The following is a 20,488-nucleotide window of genomic DNA, read 5'->3' as shown; positions in this document are numbered from 1 at the left end:
AATATTCATCGTGAATATATTATCTTATCCAAAGACAAGCGACTTTGGATAAGGTAATACAAATGAATTCATTCAACTTCAAGTACAGGTGGATTGAGTGCAAACAAGCCATGTCCTATCAAGGAACATTTTGGCTGCAAAATATATTCTAATTAACCTCATCTATTCCTTCAATCAGTACCAATTTGTATTTTAACCATGAAGTAAATTAAGTGGATGGAAAGAGTTAGGGAGAGAGCATTTGCATTTCCAGTTTTTCAATCTTGAAGTGCGTGAAATTGTGTTGCAGCGAGCAGGATCCACACAGCATATACCTCATATCATATGCTGTGTGGATCCTGCTCGCTTCAAGTGAAATGACTAATAAGAGATATTCTTATAATAAATGCCTCCACAACGTGGGCTGCTGCTGTGATGTCTTCTGAGATCCCTAAAACACATTATTCTCTTCCTCTCTGCATCACCTAGAGAGGGTCTGCTTTTTTGTCCCATTATTCCGCTACAAAACTTTTCTTTTCTTTTAAACGAGACATTAAAAAAAGGAACAGTGCTGGGAAGTGTTCTTGGGACACAATAGGTTGACACATAGGGTGACACATGTTGTAGCTAATCACAGCTATTAAGCCTTAAAGCCACACCAGAGGGTCGCCATGCAACTCCTTATAACATGCAACTACTTGCAACCATTATTCCCAATGGCAGTTGCAATGAGTTGGTGTGGTTTGTTTTATTGCAAGGAGTTGTGAGTAGTTGCAAGGAGTTGCAGCTGTTGTGGTTTGGGCCTTATTCATTAAAATAACTGATATTCAGTGAGCAACAATGTTCATAACATATAGAAGGCTACATATACCGTATAGGCCTACGTGACATTTACTCAAATAATTTCAGCAACTTAATATCTAACATGAAAACCTATTTCCTTTTCTTAGGTCGATAGGTCGACGTATTAAATGGACTGTAGTGGTGGATGTGTGAAGAGTACAGCATGAAGAGTGCAGCATAAAGGTTACAGTATAAAACGTCTTTAAGTTTATTGTTCTAATCTAAAACTAGAGCAGGGTGCACTCTATAGAGCTCAGATCTCTGCCAGCAGATGTTGCTTTTAAAATAAACTCAAATTAACTGTGTTACTGTGTTATTCAGTGTTATGTATTTTTGTGTTGTGGGCCGTGTGCGCTGCATGTGATCCAATGTATCTGTGTGGTGGGGTGGCGTAGGCACTGTGGGGAGTCACTGTGTGTGTGCGTCAGTGTGTGCGCAATCTGAGGAATTGTGAAACTGGTGTTGAAACCTTAAACTAAAGATAGGGTCAATGACATTAGATTATAACTTGTCTTTGGAAGGATTGAAAAACTATTTGGGGAGTATTCCTTGGCCTGCTGGCTGGCAGCATGCACAAATGATTTGGCACTGAATGGTCAGATGTTTGCCAAATTAACCCCAAACCCTATATTACTTACTCACATTTATTTGAGTACTTTACTTAAGTACATTTTTGGATTATTTGTTTTCTTTGCAAGCAAATGACTTTCACTCTGCTGCATTTCAATTAGAAATATTGTACTTTTGACTCCACTACATTTCTAGGAAGGGACTCACTCTTGGGAACCAAACTTGTATATATTATGAAATAACAACTTAATCCCTACCAGGGCCGGGAGGGTGTCACTCATCCCATCTGGTACCCAGGAAGGGTGCCCCTTCGGACAGGTGGGGCAGACGAGCTACAGCTGGAGGTGAGCCTCGGAGCTCCGGGTGGCCATGTTCCGTCTCTACCCGCCCTGGGGGAGCCAGCGTCCCGGCGACCCTGAAGTCGAAATGTGGTGCTTGCAGATCTGCTACATTTTGATGCTTTCATGTGACACTGTAGGATGATGGTGTTAATTTACGGGGGGGGAAAAAACACAATAACTTTGAATATGGAGATAAGCGGTTTCTGCCCGACAGCAATAATATACCGTACTTCGTCCACCACTGACAGTGACAGTGACACATGCTGTGTCCTTAATACATCTTGAAAGAACCTGCTCAAGGGCAAGGACTCACTGGGGACGATGGAGAGAGAGAGAGACCCAGCTGCTGGCTGCCACTACATGAAGGCAGCTATAGCTAGGGGACACACACACCAAATCTGATCAGGAGGACAAATTCTAACGCTATTCGTCATTAAAGATGACTTATGTACCGAGCTGGTCGGGTCTGGAATTATTATGCACGTGTATTAAACTGTCAGCGGTTTAACAATTCCCGGCTGATGAGAAATGTCAGTGGATCGCACACGTCTGCAACATTCTACAGAGTTCATCTTGATAAACTGCCCACAGGGGGGGAGGGAGGGATTTGAGAACACCAAAAAAAACAACGATAAGAGAGCAAAAAGAAAACAGCAGGGTGAATAGTGTTGTCATTTCTGCTTCTTATCATCATTTTGGCCTTGTTTTTCTGTAAGTCGCTTGTAAATATTGGTAGTTTTGGGTTGTGATTTGTTGGCCTTGTTTCTAAAGTGTATTTGTCCGTGTACAGTCATCTGAAAACTGTTTGTGCCAGGGACCGTCGTTAAACTCACACATAGATGATATTCCACATGTCCCTGTAAAAATAAATAAATAATTAGCAGATTGTGACCTTGTAGATCGTCTAATTTCAAATAGCCGATGCACATATAGGTTTAAAGCGGCCCAGTGCTTCTAGTTCTCATAGACCTGGTTGCTTATTTCTCACACTGCCGAACAACTGTGGTATCATCAGAACATCATCCATCATCATGGGGAGCTGCATTCCTCAGACGCTCTGCACATCAGCTGGCCAGGCTTTTTTTTCTTTCTCTCATATGTTGAGCAGACATAAGCATTGTGTAATAGCTCTGTAGAATGTCAGAAATCATATTCACTGCTTCAAAGTCGACATCCACCCTAAACGGTAAAATCCTCCTCATAAATGGTAAGATAAATGGTGAATGGTGCATTTATATATAGCACTTTTATCCAAAGCGCTTTACGTAGATTGTGCATTACATTCACCCATACATACACACATTCATACACCGATGGCGGCGGAAACCATGCAGGGCTTCAGAGTCTTGCTCAAGGACACTTCGACACTAATCTGGGGGAGCCCCGGGATCAAATCAAATCAAACTTTATTTATAGAGTACATTTACAGAGACCAGAAGGTCAACCAAAGTGCTGTACACGATCATAAAACAAGCATACTATCAACACAAATAGCATAGTGAAAACAACATCGAAGCAACACAAGTATTTAGACAGGTTAATTAGGTCAAACAACATTGAAAGCCAGGGAGAAGAGATGGGTTTGGGAAGACTTAATATGTAGTTCCAGAGTTTGGGGCCGGCCACTGAAAAAGCATGGTGGACTCTGGACCTGTAATTAGAATTGGGCACAGTCAGGAGCCGCTGGTCAGCTGACCTCAGGGCCCTGGCTGGGGTGTATGGGTCCATGAGGACCGATAAATACAGGGGGGGGCAAACCATTTAGGGCTTTAAAAACAAATAATAAAATCTTAAAATCAATTCTGAAATTAACAGGTAGCCAGTGGTGTGAGGCAAGGAGTGATATGATCACGCCTCCTCGTACCAGTGAGGAGGCGAGCGGAGTGATATGATCACGCCTCCTCGTACCAGTGAGGAGGCGAGCGGCGGCATTTTGCACAACCTGCAGACGTCTGAGGGCAGACTGGTCCATGCCTTGTGGCAACCCAGGGGAGAATAGGCAAGATTCACAATAAAATAAGAGGCTCAGAGTCAGAATCAACATGTAACTTAAATTGTCTTTTATTAACTTGTTAGGGAAAGGGGAAAACGGGGCAAAACATCAACTTAGGGTTCCTCCTGTCTGGGGCTTGGGCTTCTATGCACAGTCCTGTGGGCAGAGCAGAGAGAGAGCTAGTGACTATACTGTATTCAGGGGGTGGACTGTGGAGAGTAATGTGGAGTTCAGTCGGCCTAGGAGGGAGGGAGAGAGAACGAGACCAGGTGAGCCACAATACACGCACAGCACATCCAAGTGGGTCCAAAGGTTTGAGTTAAATCTTGTACTCACTTGTGAGATATCCATCATACCAGCCTCCTCATGAACAGAGTGATTTCTGCTTCCTCACTCCTCCATTAGTCCAAACTGACTCACCAGGCAGCTTGGGCGTTGGCTATTTAAAAGCTTCTGTTGATTGCCTTACTGGCTGCAGGTGCGTCCATGTCCAGGCTCCCATTGGCTGCAATTCCTGTACAGGGTAATATACTCCCTCTATTACCTCCCCCAGCCTCCTTATGTGGGGAATAGGCCTTGCTGTTTCCCCTGGTTTGCCACAGCCTATATATAGTGCATTACAATAACCGAGCCTTGATGATATAATAATAATAAAGGCGTGGATGACCCTCTCGAGGTCAGGTCGGGAAAGGTAGCCCTTGATCCTGGCCACAAGCCTAAATTGATAAAAACTAGTTTTGACCACAGAGCTGATCTGTTTATTAAATTTAAGATTATTGTCAAAAATCACACCCAAGGTGGCAAGGGTCTGTTGGCCAAAAATAATAACCTCAGTCTTACTTTCGTTGAGGGTGAGAAAACTATTGAGCATTCAACTTTTAATGTCGGAGAGACAATTGAGGAGTGGCTGAAAGGGGTCCGTGAGCAGATTATTGGTATTTAAAAGCAGATGTACATCATCAGCATTGAAATGAAAAGAGACATTATGTTTCTTAATAATGCCTCCTAGGGGCAGCATACAGCAAAAATAGGATGGGGCCTAGGATAGAGCCCTGGGGAACCCCGCAGGAAAGGGGGGCGATGGAACCGGCAACCTTGCGGTTCCCATCCGGCCACTCTACTGCTGAGCACAGCGTGTACATTTGGTTCACATAAGCATAGATGGATTATATAGCTTGTAGATCTGCTACTTTTGCTATTTTTGGACATATGAGGTTTCCACCTGACAGAGACGTTATAGGTTAGCACTGAAATGTGTAGGGCCCTCAGCGTGGTCATAGCAGGGTCTCCTATAAGAACCTTTCAGACTATAGTCTCCACAGGTGCATGCGAAGATAATTGGCCCAGGGGCCCCTGCCTCCATGTCCATGTGTTTACGTTCAGAGTTAGATGAACACTATGTTCTTGCTCCTCTGTCATGGAGGATGGATGGCTGTATACCACGGTACATGCTGGAAGTGGTTGTCCTTAATGGTATGATTACATTTGTTAGTGCACTTTTAACACTACTGGATGTGCAGCATGAGTCATGGAGGCGGCAGCAGCCAGCCAGACAGACAGGTGTGTGTAATTACAGGGTGACAGCATGTTTCAGCAGGTTGAATTCCTGATTTTAGTGTTAAGGCCAGAACAGGTTACAAAAAAACAAACTGTGATTAAACATCAATGGAAAAAAATAAGGTGCCTTTTCAAACTATAGGGATTCAGTGCATCAAGACAACTGATTTTTAGACCTCAAAAAAGAAAAGAAAAAGAAAAAGGAAAGGACCACAAATGGACCACAAAGTGACCTCCATACTGGTACACATTTCACCACATTTGTTTTTGACAAAAAAAATCTATTTTTATTCAGACAATTTAGTGTCTGGCACCTGACGCCGAAATGACACAAGCACCGGAAATGTATTTATTACTGCATTTTTAAAGTTTATACATTTTCGTTTCATGACGACAATGCCATTTTCCAAACATATTCGTTTTTTGCACTCTGGGAATCATAGTTTTAAAAGACCATTTGTATAATGGAAGTGAATGTCCCTTCATTGATATTGCAAGCAGGGTTTATCTTACATTATCCATACTGTACGTACATTTGCTCATCTCAAGTGCTGTACTTAAGTACAATTTTCATGTATTTTTACTTTAGTGGAGTATTTCCAATTTTCAATACTTTTACATTACAGAGGCAAACATTGTACTTTTACACGACTAGAAATTTGCAAACTTTAGTTACATGTTACTTTGTAGATTTTGGTTATTATTATTTCTATACGTTACTGTTGTACTGATACTTTTACTTGAGAAAAGAATGTGAGTACTTGTTCCACCACTGGATTCTGGATGCTGTGCATTCTTATTCCGTTTTTTTTTGACCTACTGATGCACACTGACACTACTCTCTGATTCCAAGTGTCTGCTCCCACTGCTGAAGGAGACGAGCATGTGTAATCAAGATGTAACATTCGTTTTGACTTTTTGACGAAGAGACATTTTTCAAATGTCTCTTTTCTTTATTGGCTCCAGCGGTAGACCCTTTTATAAGCTTCCCCCGGGAAACACAGATTGAAACTGCTGCCTTGGATAATCACAAAAGGCTTTTTCAGCTTAAAAGGTGAACTACAGTACTTAGACCTATCAACGTGTTTTACCCACACAGTTTCAACATGAAGGGCAGTGCCAGTGAATGAGTGAATTGTAGACAAGACCTCCACTATGTACACAGTAGGGGCGCTCGCTGCTAATGGCTAGAAGTACACATTTGACAGGTATGGTCAAAAGGGACAGTGCCCTCAATACCCTACTTCTCCAAAGTGAGTGACACCCACAGCCACAACCCTAGAGCGAGCGACCATGATCTGGCACCACCAGAATTTAGAACAAACATCATTCTACTACAGGCCCCTGACACCATCCCTTCAAAGATGTGAATACTGGTTTCTTTCTAAATGGGCCTGAATAGACTAGCCTGGTTAATAAGCCAGACAGCCTTGGCAAAGAAAATAATATGAGTCTGACTTATTAGCCAGGCTATGAAAATAAATCTGGAGAGGTAGATTCCCATTGAAAGGTATATCATTCACTGCTGCCATTTTGCATTTTTGTGTAAGTTTTTTATGCTATGTTGACGAATTGAATACATAGGGCCACAATGGGAAGTCCTGGGACTTTTTTGTGTCATCCTTTAAGCCTTAATGTCTGACTGTACCACGTGCTGTTTACATTTCTGACTAATAAAGTATTCAATAAATGGTCCTTCAAGGCTGGATAACTACTGAAAGACCCCTAACATGGCGCTTCTGAAATAAAGAAAGAAAACTGCCATTTTGTTTGATTTCTTCATAAAACCAAACTAATTACCACTTCCAAGACTCGGGACAAGGTGTTTTCACTGTACATCAAACTTTATTTTCATCAAACTTTATTTTCAAGGAGGAAAAAATATATATAACTTCAATAAATACTGTGGAAACATCCATCATACAGACATACAAATGGACTAACATTCAGAGAATCTTGACGTTCTAACAGCTAACATCTTGTCAATGTTGTCAAAGTTAATTCAACATTTTTCCTAGAGAGCATACACCCAGTATAGCTGGTAATACTGCCATGGAGAAGATTAAGAAAGCAAGACTAAAGTAACAAGAAAAGAATATGAGATATGACATGAGATCTAAGGTGTGTCTGGTACTTTAGTGCCGATTGTGAGCAGGCTGAGAGCGATAGATATTGATACAGAACCTGGAATCTTACTTATTAGAATGTCTGCCCATAACACACCTGCATAAGGCCTTTAAGTGGATCTCCTCTCTTCAAACAAAATTAACACGCTTTGACGATGGGTTTGGAAGTTGACTTAGAACTAAAGATGTTATGTTCATGTGCACCAGTCCTGTCATTTAGACTGGTGAACATGAGCAATCTTCTTCCTAAAGCAGAACAGTAGGAAAAGTCAAGCCAAACTGATGTAGCTTTTGGAGGGTGGTCCAAGTACACAGCAATTAACAAGTTGTCACCCTAAAAATAATGGCCTGCCACTTCTGGTAAAATGACCTCAATCCTTATTGAAAAGATCATGCTATTACCACCCCAGCAGTATCAAGTGTCACCTATTGGCCATGTTATGTTGCCTAAGTCAAACTGTCAAAGACAATGTGATTTAGTCAAAAATAAATTGTTCTAAGGCCCAAACCACACCAGCTGCAACAAAACAAACCACACCAATGTAACTCCTTGCAACTGCCATTGGGAATAATGGTTGCAAGTAGTTGCATGTTGCAAGGAGTTGCATGGTGACCCACTGGTGTGGTTAGGGCTTTTGTCACTTACTCCAACAATAATTTAGCCTAAGTCAGGTTTACAATTGCCTAAGTCAACACACATTGGGCACATTGGGATGGATGGAGTCATTTTATCCTCTTGTGTTACATAACTGACAGACAGCGTCATTTGAATGTCAATAATCATACAGTATATTGTTATGCACTTTCTGTTATGCACTTTCCCACTCCACCAACACATGCCGTGACAACCAGCACTTTCAGCAACACGACATGAAAATGAAAGACAGTCGTTTCAGATCATGGCCAAAACAGGTGTTGCATAGCTGACAGTGAACAGGCGATAGTCCCCCTCCCCCGGGATTCAGCTGAGATGGACAGCGATGATCAGGGGGAAGGAGGGAGCAATGGTTTTTGCTTCACGTGATCAAATCTCACCACGGCATAGCAGCTCAGACGGCGTGCTTATCGACACGTGAAGCTGCTGGGGGCTCGCACCTTTCAAGCTGGAAGGCCCCCAAATGAATAGCCGATTTGCGTTGTTAAAATGTTTTTAAAATATTCCCGTTTTTGAAAATAGCAGATCTAAAATAGCAGAAGCTCACAACGTGTCACATCGGGAAGGGTGCGGGGGATTTCTGTGCAATGACTTTCCTGGGCACCAGCTGATAAGGCTCAGAGACAGTGTGACTTTGTCAGCACTGATGACAGTGAAACCCCAGGGAAACGCTCCACATGAGGCATAGATCTTAAACATCAGCCCAGTAGCAAACTTAAGAATGACAGAATGGGCATGGGCCACTGTGGCGCAGCCACACCCAATGATCAATGGTTCTCAACCTTTTCAGGCCGTGACCACCCCCCCCTTCCTCGCGCCCCACGCCACCCGTCCCACAGCTTGAGAACCAGTGTGATGGAGCTACAAAGAGCCAATCTCCCAATCCTCTCAGATTGCATACTGTAACTAATATGAGCATTTCCGGCAAAATCCACAAGCTTTTCTTTGGTAGTAAAAAAAGAAAAGAAAACACAAAAAGCATCAATGTCAGGCTATACCGAGATTCAAATCCATTCCAGGGTGATATGCAAAAAAAATAGAGGGCACATTAAAAAAGTAGGAGAAAAAGACTGTGCAACAGCATCATTATCATCAAACAATATACAAACATACTAAAATCCATTTGGCAAAACTTCAAGGCAGTAACACAAAAGTAAAAGAAAGGACAATCCATTCTAGTCAGACGATCGGTACCACAGTGTTCCTGTCACTTTTAACGTCCGTCTCGCTCCTTAGTGCCAGACCCCCCCAGGGGTCATCGGGGGTCAGTGTCAGATCCATCTGACTTCTGCAGATATTAAAACTGGAGGGAGAACACAGCAGCAGTCTCTTGATTTGTTATTTACTGGAACAATCATCTCACCGGAGAATCAGTTTTTTTTCACATTTTGTTTTGAGGACAGTAAGTAAAACACGACACCATTTTTAGCTCACTTCCTGTCTAGGTTTTGACCTAGACAAAAAAAACAAAAAAAAGACATGATGTCATTTCCAGGGTAATCAGGAACGCAAAAAGGACCAAGCAACGGATCACACATCTCCCTCTTATCGCCTTACTGTAGCCTACAGTACACCGCAACCAGTGGCAGAAAATCCATTCTTTTTCCGAGGCATTTTTAGTAGTCTCTCTTTTTCATTTCCTTCAGAGGTTTTTTTTCTCCCAGTTAACTTGTGCGCTTGTCCTATGGCACCGTGTAAGGGCAACTTCGCTTCCGAAGAGTTGGGGAGCGTTGTTGCCAAATCGATTTTAAAGTGCAGAGCGGCCCATCGTTCAATTGCTTGGCACACGTTGGACGGCTGCTCCATGCACTGGGCCCACATTCCCTTTGTCTCCTTCTGTCCCAGTACCATCCATGGCATCCACAAAGTGTCCCTCTAAAGCGGGCGGGTCACATCACCGTACAGCTCTTAGCCTTGTCTTTGCGCAGGTCCGACGCCACTGCTGCCAACTCGGGCCTGCTGGGCATGTGAGAGATCCTCTTGGTGGCCCGGGAGGACTTGCTCCGCTTGACGTTCTTGCCATTCTTGTTGACGCAGGCCAGCGTGGCCACGTGGAAGATGTCCCTGACGCTGTTCTCAGACTGCAGGGAGGAACACTCGATGTAGGGAGCGTTCAGCTGCTTGGCCATGTTGGAGCCCTGCCAGACAAAAAAAAAGCGAGACCAGTGTTAAGTCACAATTTCCAGTGATCACAAAGTCACAAAGTAAAAAAATAATAATAAAAGAAAAAATACTGACTGGCTTTTAAATCCCTACGGCCTACGACATAATTGGGAAATTGATAGAGCAATAAAACGGTCAATTTACACAGAACCAAAACCGAAATGTAATATTTTAAAAACGTTCCACTATCGAGCTAGTGCTCACCTGATCATATGACACTGGCGTCTGTCTGTGATTGGACAGCTCCACCAGCGTGGTGAGGTCTGTTCGGAGGTCTGACTTGCATCCCACCAGCAGGATCTTGGTGTTGGGACAGAATTCCTGGATCTCTCCTCTCCACTATGGAAGGAAGAAAGAAATAATGAATAATAAATAATAATAATAGTCTTTATTGTCCCCTCGGGGATAATAATACAGCACCGTTACAAAGTGCTTTACAATAACAGTAAATATACAATAAAGATCAGAAGCTTAAACATAAATTAAGAAAAAGCTGTGCGATTAGAGATGAGTTTTGAATGAGATTTGAAAGAGGACACCCGAACGGCAAAAGCCTGGTCACCCGTTGTGACACGGCATGAATCCTGGAAGATCTAGAGTGGTCTAGAGTGGCCTGGCTTATAGGGAGTTAAAAGATCACAGATACACGTAGAGGAGCGTGACCATTTAGGGCTTTAAAAACAGTAGAATCTTAAAATGAATCATAAAACTCACAGGTGACCATATTCATCTTAATAGTCTTGTTCAACAGAAAAACACAATCATATAGCACAGAACAACACCACACCCAATACATGAAGACAATACATGAAGGCCCCAGTAGACACAAAACACATCCTATCAGCGAGGCAGTTTGTTTAGTGCAGCAATGGTTGAAGGGACAAAACTCATACTAAAACTAACTTTTTCCCCATTTCAAAGTTCTGCATCTTCGTCCACATGGCATGAGTTGGAAATGACGATGTAAGGGATGATCAGTGTCAGTGCTAAACGTGTGATGACCTTGGTGTTCATAATCAGAAAGAAAGGGGGGAAACCAGCTACAAAGTCAAACATTTCTGTGGCCATTTGAGACCAAGAGCCACTACAGAAATCAAGAATTGTGCAGAAAAACAAGTTGTGCCGAAAAAGAAATGGAGAACTTTTCAAATGACTCAGCCACCTTGATGCAGCTGCCCAGCCATGCAGTCATCCTCAACAACACAAAGGGCCTCTCTGTTATGCTCAGCCATACTGACTGTGGAAATCAAAAACATGCAGTTTCCCAGGCCTTCTCCATGCCATATAACTGGCTCTCCTTTCCCTTTCCACGACCAGATGATGATGTTCCAATTTCCTCTTTGGACAACAATGCTCAGTTCTATCTGCCACTATAACAGACAGTGGTTCTCAAACTTTTTCACGTCAAGGACCCCCAAATGCATACTGTATATGCAGTTGGCCGCGGACTTCCCATCTGAAAATGTTTTGTGCCAGGGATGTATTTTAAGTAAAATATACATGATTAGAACATGCTTAAACATTCAACAGTTAAGGTCTAATATTTCTACAATTACTACAAAACCTGTACAACCCGTCATTTTGTGGCATAAACAACAAGTTGAAGGATACATACTTATAATGATGTAGTACCGTACATGTTCACAACTTCACATCATGTGTACTTTACATTACTTAAGACCATTTTTCAACACTTTGGACAAAATAGTCACATGTCCCCGCTAGTATAGTAGAACTTGAAAAGTGGACCTTGTGAGGACCGTTTTCCTGGATGCCACGTGAGAACTGTTGTGGCCTAAGGTTACAACAGGTGGGACAAGATTCAGGTTCAGGTCAGGAAGGTTTTGTCTCTTAAAGGGACATCATGATGGGACATTGTCCCTTTAAGGGAAGGGTTTTCTGGGTAGCTAGAGTGATGGCACGAATGATGCGGCATCTCTAGGCATGTGCTGTTGTGATCAAAAATAAAACGAGTGACGCCGTCTGTGTACCCAAAGAGAGAAGTTGTTGCAGTCATGTTCTTCCTGCAATTCTTACAAGGGTTATTATCTAACACTTGTAGGAATCGCAGGAAGAACACGACTAACCAGTTTAAAGGTAGGGCAAGTGATTTTCTTTGGTAAAAATAAGTGTTGAATAGCTCTATATTCCAGTTGCTATAGAGTGTTTGTTCAGTAATAGGCGTCTCCATGTCTCTCTCTCCAGCTCGTGTCTGTGTGTGTTCTAACAGAGTGACAGAAAAACAGACGGTAATTATGTTCCCTCCAGGGTATGAACCCCCCATCGCTACCTCCCGTTTCTTCTTCTTGGACCACACTCAACTCAGTTGGCACAATGTGAACCCTGACTGACATCACATGTCAAAGGTCAGGCTAGGTTCAATGGCCATGTCTGGGACTCTGCAGGGAACAAAGGTCCGGTCCACATGACCTCACGTGAGGATCAGAGGATCCGGGGTCATCTAAACCCCCGCTCACCCCTCTCTCACGGATCTATTTTCCTTCCCTCATTTTATTAGGGAAAGGACAACCCGGACTGGATCCATGGATCCATGGATCCATGGATCCGGATCTTCAAATAGTACAATCAACATTTTTACTTAAAAAATAAACTACTAAAAGTACTGGGTTTGGTGATGTTCTATATTGTCTAAATCAAATTGGTTTGTGTTTGTTGACGTTGAGAGCTGTTTCACCGTACAATGTAAGTCAGTGAGAAGCAAAAATGTATTATCAATTTCTAATCAATTCTTTTTGATTTCTTGTCCACCTTTGGACCATGGCAAGGTAACTACAAAAAAACCCAAACCTCTGCCAAAGTGCTCTTGCCCTTTAAGCATAATTCATATATGTTGTTGTAAACCTATGTCACGCGCAGATTCTGCATATATCTTTGTATGTAGTATGGGTGCGGCTGCTGCACCATTGGTCATAGCAAGCCCAAGCTTGTCAATCGGCTATTTTCAGCTCGTGACACCTTTGTACGACTTAGCACCCTCTCGTTGGAGCGGTAGTGGCCTCTCTCCCTCCGTGGCACAGACCTAGATTTCTGCCAGAGGAGATGATGTTTTTTTTAGAAGCCACTTGACCTAGTATCAGGAAGAGTGGCCTTTCTAGACATATGTATATATAATAGGGGTTGGGATACTCCGTACTCTGTTATGAGGAACAAGCCACTTCCTTCTACGTTTCCTAGTAACAAATTACAAATAAACAGTTGACTTCCTCAGAGGACAGTTTTTACCACCCACCTTCTTCAGCACACTGTCTAAGGTCTCCGGTCGGCTGATGTCGAAGCAGATGAGGACGGCGTCCGAGTCGGGGTAGGAGAGAGGTCGCACGTTGTCGTAGTAGGGTGAACCTGGAAGGACAAGAGGAATCAAAACATGACATTAATTTTGTTTGTTTGTCTGTTTTTCAATAAAAAAAAGGAGGAACATTCCACCAATTGCTTTTCTATATACGGTATGAAGCAATTGAAGCAGGAAAACAAATTGTGGTACAATATATATATATATATAATTGATATTGTTATGTTATATCTTTACTTAGCCTTCAGAGAGTCAAGATGCCATTGCACAGGCCTGGTGTTTAATGTTTTGGGTACAGTGTGGTGTTCTTGTCACAAAGGGCAGATCCTGCCTCGTCTTTCTACGGTACATACAGTAGAGATCCTTCCTTTCTCCCTGCTTTCTCTAGTCTAGAGAACTACTTGACTATATCAACCTGAGTGGTGTCATGTACTATCTTATATTTATAGTGTCTCAGACTCCTTTTGCCTCAGCAAATACTGAATTCTTTAACACTGTGAAGAGTGTGAAAGACATCTCTACCATGAAGGCTATGTCTCTGCCACCATCAGCACTGCAGTTATGTGCTCAAAAATAAAAACACAGATACTGCTTCAAAGTTATTTAATGCTATGGGAGTAAGTACTGAGGACCTCAGTGAATTAATAAGATCTCAAGCAAGCAGCTCAACAGCTACGCCTGTGGTTCCCCCACCTAGCTTGAAGCACAGAGTGGGAATTACAGTAGAATAAAAGAATACAGTTATTTCTGACCATGGAAGTACACAGTTATTTCTGACCACTAGCCTCACCTTGGGCTCATTAAAAATAAATAGGTTCTTCATAAAATGAAATAATGAATTGGTGGAAGAAAATAATATTTTCCTACTTTTGGAAAAATGCATGAAATGGTTTTCATTGCCATAGGCAATTAGGTCTCTCAACTCATGGAGGAGAGTGTAAATAATATGCCATTACTGCAGTTATTGGACACCATTATCCACCATATATATCCACGCTGTATATATATATATATCTTTCGTATGAGTGGCACTGGCACCATCAGTCATTGCACCCCTAATCCTAGTGGTAAATGATTGCCGTCTATGGATCTAAACTATTGGCAACCGGGCTTTTCTCTTTTCTCAGTGTTGTTGCTGGCAAGCTGTATTTACGATCACATACAATTCCAAGACTTTATTCACGTTAACTCCGTGGACTGAATGTCTTTTTTTTAATGCCCAATTCACTCATGATTCATGAAGAATCATAAAACAGTTGTGTCCGACACTCTGACAGCAAAATAACCAAGTACAGTATGACATTCAATGGACAACAGCCATGATTCAGTCTCATCTGCTGATGTTTCAGTCTTTAATGTCTTATGAGGCAGCTTTTGTGTTCCACTTTATGTAATAAAGATGAAACATCCGAGATACAGAGATAATTAGGCCTATAATCAACTTAGCAGAGGCACTTCTCCGACTGCGACGACGACGGCCTCATAACAAAGAAAAACAAAATGCCAGAGGTATGAGATATGACCTCATACACAAACTCCTAAAACCCAATCCTTCCGAGCATCTAAAAACAGCCTCCGTCTTGACAAACACCACCTTGACTCTCGTCAGCAGCATGTGGAATGCTGTGCCAATGCCAGGAATTCTCGGAATCTTGCAGTTTATTTTTTCCAGATTACTAGCTCCTCCTAGGAGATGCCTCTGGATGGAACTCCAAACACAGCGAGGTGATGGCTTCCCCCTCGCCCCCGGATTTAGCTGACAGGTACACAAACAAACCCCTGGAGAATGATGCCGGGGGAGACTGGGGAGTGGGCCGAGGTATTTAATCATGGCTGTTGGGAGAGGTGGGGGATGGTGAGAGGGGGGTTCCTCCTGTGCTCTTGATGTGTTACCGACAGCTGCTGTTATTTGAGGATGACAACACAAAGGCGTTGCCTGTAGGAAGCAGCATGCTGCTGGGGGACTGAGGAGGCAGGAGTTCCTCTACTGGAAAGGAATGCATAACGACTAACTATAACCCAGGCAGTGAACTGCACCTCGGTGCCTTCATGCCGAACATGGTTGAAATTCACAAAACTTTTTTCCTCAACCACTTGAACCCCAGCGTCTTCTATTCTGGACAAGACATGTCATGTAGTAGGCAAACATTCAGTCAGTGAAAACAGGTGGACATTTGGGGGCGAGAATAGCAGACATATACAAGCCAACGCCGTGTCACGTTGCGACACGTCGTGACCTTAGTCAGATCTGAGTTTAAACTAGTTGGCTTCCTGTTTACATGTCATCCGATTTAGGGCCATAGGCCTAAATGTATGTTGCTATAATCGTATCTGTTGGGAGGAAACCTAATGATGTTCGAAACTGTTACTTTTCAGGATTCAAATAAAGAAATTGCAAAAGTAGCAGATCTACAAGCTCAAAATGTGGCGTGAGCTTGTATGTATATCTGCTATATTCCTGGCTTGATGAGAGATGTTCCAGGTCTAAATGGGTTATGGAAGTGGTTTGATAATGTGATGACAAGGTAATAATGACATCCACAGGTTGGGTCCGGAATCCGGATGAGATGAGTCCGGATGAGAGCTTATTTGGCAAGTACAGGCCAATGGAACAACATATGGCCATCATGTTACGGTAGACAAACACATGTTTTATTTTGTCTACAAATGCCCCTTCTCCTCTTACTTCCAACCCAACTCAGAGGTGGATTGAGCAACAACTAACTTTTTCCAGGACATTCTGAACTCTAAACAATGTGCTGTGGTTTGGAAAATGTTGAAACCCTTTTTTCCCCTTTTCTTTTAAGCTATTTTTGGGGCTTTTTGCCTTTTATTGATAGATCACAGCAGGTAGACAGGAAACGGGGAAAGAGATGGGGGGGGGAGACACACAGCAAAGTTCATCGGGTTCGGGACTCGAACCCGCGACACACTGTCATGCTGGATTACCAGCCAAGGTGTGTGTGTGTGCGTGCGTACGGCCGTACGCGCGTGTGTCATTGTGTTATTTCACTCAGTGTACACTACTGTATATCGTTGCTGTCAGACAGAAACCTCTTATGTCCATATTTGAGCCCTACTTGATCATACTACAGCTGTAGGACACCCGTTTTGGATTACCCGTGTTTGCTGTTTGAGTGCCGGACATGAACCGGCACGTTTGGGGGAAGTGAGGACATGTTCAGTGGACCATGGAAATAATGTGGCCTTCATTCACCTATTCCACCCATTAGGCCTTCATTCACCTATTCCACCCATTAGGCCTTCATTCACCTATTCCACCCATTAGGCCAGCACGCAACCCTCCATCGATCCGGATGGAGGGTTGTTTAGGTAAGATAGTATTCTGAGTTGACGGGACATGGGTTCATCACAGCCACGTTGCTGAATGAACCATGTGACACGCGCACGCACACGCACACGCACACGCACACGCACACGCACACACACACACACACACACAGTACAGAGTCCAACCACTGAACCACTGACTGACACCTCATTAGCTCCCGTTGTTGCTCAACCCTGAGCCCTCAGCCTGATCCCTCAGCAACAACACACTGCACACTAACCCTACTAATGCCGTTTCCATGGATCAAAGCAAAATCAAATCTGAAAGAAATGTGTATGGCAAAAGTGTGAAACAGTGTGAAAGGACATGCTATTGCTGGCTTCGATTCAAATGACTGAAAACAATTGTCACACATTGAAAACAATCGACACACACCCACACCAACACCCCCCCCCACCACACACACACACGGCCTGCAAAACAGGACAACCTCAAGATATATAGTCGTTGTGTACATTAACATTCTGAGAAACAACATTTAGTGCGCTGCGTCTTACATTTGTAAAGCGATAGATCTAAGGTGCTGAAGACCTTTCCGCACCCACCCCTCTGACCAGTGAAACGGAACAGCACATTAATCTCCTGGTGATGATGGAAAACACGTTCTTAATGTGCTGAGCAAAGCGTTCTCCCGGGACCTCGCTCAATCTGGGGTTACTGCATCCCTGACCATGCACTGACACGCACTCATTTGTCATCACAAAGAAAGAATGGCCCTCCTGCACCGTACGGTAAGAATCTCCCCTCCGAGATGAAGAAAGAATGGCCCTCCTGCACCGTACGGTAAGAATCTCCCCTCCTGCACCGTACGGTAAGAATCTCCCCTCCGAGATGAAGTGCAGATATGACGCCGCCGGTGATATATCTAGCTCCCATTTTGAGTGAAATAAAGTGAGTTAGACACTAGACAGCTACCTCGGAATACTGGAAACATTTGTGCTGCGGTGACAATTTTCTGACAGGTTAGCATGACTAGTGTGGCTGACAAAACTAGCAGTTCAGATTCTAACCTTGACATTGAGTCGCAAGTTGGTTTACTGTTACCTGGGAGTGTAGCAACAGTACACTCCCAAGAACAAACATGCAGCACTCAAAAAAAACTGAGTTTGTTTGTTAGTCCACAGGCCTGTCTGAATAATACAGTATTTGACAAGAAACAAAATGCACAGTCCACTGTGGTGCAAAGTTCAGGTCATGTACATGTACATACACTTAAAAGCAAAACAAAAAAAGTTAAAAAGACAACTTGGTGAATGTTCCACCACCCCTGAACCGGAGGAATTGGAGGAAAACGGATCCAACATCCAGAATCGGTTCCATCTCATTTGGAACCGTTTCCCGAACTGCTTTTATCAGAGCTGGACTTCACGTCTGCTATGCATTCAATTACAATACCCGGGGTATACGTTTTAATGTCAAGGACCACCATATCTCTGGGAGTGTACAATTTGTGTACACTCTCAAAGTTACAGACCTTTAAGTTAAGGGTCCATTTCGAACCGCTTCAAGTAACCAAGAGGGCCTACCTCACTTTAAGAACCATATAGGAATCGGACCGTTAAAGGGAGTCGTTAAGGAACCGGAATCGTTACAATCCTAAATGATTTCAACCCTAACCACCACCTCCAGCCACAAATGGACCCGTAAGGGAGAGGTGAATCAACTCTGGGGATTTCAGCATGTTACAGTTCAAAGCACAAGTCCCCGCCCGTACCCGAGGGCCTGTGACATCCCATAAGCCTACCACTGTGTTATGAACAAGCCTGAGGTGACAACTGCAGCACAAGAGACAAAAGTGTGACAGAGTGTGGCTCATGGGAGGCAGGGTGGTGGTTAACAAAATGCCCTATAGATGACCTCCCAGTTACTGCTAATGAGCCACTTAATAGAAAGCTCATTAACACCTCTGCACATTAGAGAAACAAAGAACCGTAAAGCAAGGCCGCTCTCCTTGACTTTCATCTCATTTTAGCGCCACTGACTCTACACTCTACAAAGATTTTAAGGTCAAGACGCGGCAAAAAGATTTTATTTGGAAGATTTTTCAAAATAAAAACCTCACAACCCATAAAAATTGGTCAGTGGTGTGACCCACAGATGGGTATATGGCATACCTTCACAAAACTCTCTCTTTAATGACATGACTGATGAAGAGAGGACTCATTCGTGTACAAACATGACCCAGTTCACCTCTGGTGCAACGTTGTTGCACCAGAGGGTTGGAGCTGGAGGGGGAAACTAGCCCCACACAGAGATTGAGGAAAGTGCACTTTGCGTGCCCCGAAAACCTGCAACTCTGTTCCACTTGGTCATGGTACATTTGGCCGTGTTTCACACAAAGACCAACATTTAAAAATGCACGCAGAGATCTGCCAATTGTGCAAATAACCTAACAGTATAGAGTATACAGCTGATATAACTAACAAAACTTCTAAAACTTGATCTACAATCGACATAAAGACAATTATGTTCTAATCTAAACCACAATGTTGTCGGGTCCAGAGTCCAACCAACTAGGGGTCCTCCAATTTTTTTTACCCATATAGCGTTATAGGTCTAACTCTGAGAGTTCTCCCCCCACCCCCTAATGTTGTGCATCAATACATCGGTTGTTTGCTGATCCAATAGATTTCTGGGGGTGGGGAGGCCACAGTCAGCAGGAGGTATTGTCTACTTTACTCTAAAGATCGCCCTCTGCCCGAAATTCCTTCTCTACAACCCCCTCTCCACGTGACCAGACCAAATGTGAACTCACAAGCAGGCAGCAGGCTGGGGGGTTTACAACCAAACTATCTCCCAAGGCTGGGTCTACAGGAGGTAATTACCTACAGACCTGGAGCAGCTGGAGATTCCCCAGAGACGTGTGTGTGTGTGTGTGTGTGGTAACACTACCAACAAGTCACCCAAGTGTGTCAGCATTAAACCAGCATTAAACCACAGCATCCACATTGTGGGGAAACCACACTAGTATAGAGCCCTGAGGGACTCCGGTCAACCATATAGGGTTTAAAAGGAGTAGTTCACCCCCCAAAAATACTCAATTTCAATCAATTACACACGCCATGAAGCCTTGAATTCCTGGACATTGAGGTTGCATTCCTAAGCCAATAATTTGATGACCAGGTATTCGGTCAAAAGGACTCCGATTGTCATCAAATTATTGGCTCAAGATTGCGACAAAAATAAAGAAAATCTCCATGAATTCATGGGGTATGTAATTGATAGAAAATGTGTATTTTGGGGCAGGTTTATAATTGGCAGTTGGCACACTACTGATTGGGAAGAGTGAGGCTACGAGGCTGTGTGCCTGTGTGTGTGTGTGTGTGTGTGTGTGTGTGTGTGTGTGTGTGTGCCTGTGTGTGTGTGTGTGTGTGTGTGTGTGTGTGTGTGTGTGTATTGTGTATGTTTGTGTACGTGTGTGTCTCCAGACATGGAAAGTGGGAGGGGACGGCTCAGCAAAAAAGACGGCATACATACAGTAAATCTCCCCCTGATCCGATTCGAATCTAAAGAAGTCTATGTCATAATTATTTGGATATAATTCTCCATTTGCAAAACTTGTTTCTAGCTTACACTTTAAAACATACACTTACACTTAC

At 43.3% G+C, this 20,488-nt stretch overlaps 1 protein-coding gene across 1 annotated transcript in view; it reads right to left on the bottom strand.

The window, feature by feature from the left end:
• Window positions 1-9,398: 9,398 nt before the first annotated feature.
• Window positions 9,399-20,488, bottom strand: part of LOC306935847 (rho-related GTP-binding protein RhoE) — a 12,155-nt gene continuing 1,065 nt past the window's right edge. The window contains exons 3-5 of the mRNA XM_079519116.1: window positions 13,478-13,587; window positions 10,432-10,566; window positions 9,399-10,202 (exon numbers count right to left, since the gene is read on the bottom strand). Coding sequence (XP_079375242.1) covers window positions 9,954-10,202; window positions 10,432-10,566; window positions 13,478-13,587 — 494 coding nt within the window. The 3' untranslated portion in view covers window positions 9,399-9,953. The remainder of the gene's footprint in view (window positions 10,203-10,431; window positions 10,567-13,477; window positions 13,588-20,488) is intronic.

The sequence above is a fragment of the Electrona antarctica genome (assembly GCF_951216825.1).
Source record: "Electrona antarctica genome assembly, chromosome: 13".
Lineage (NCBI taxonomy): Eukaryota > Metazoa > Chordata > Actinopteri > Myctophiformes > Myctophidae > Electrona > Electrona antarctica.
The sequence above is the reverse complement of the archived record's forward strand: the minus strand, read 5'-3'. Positions and strand labels throughout refer to the sequence as shown.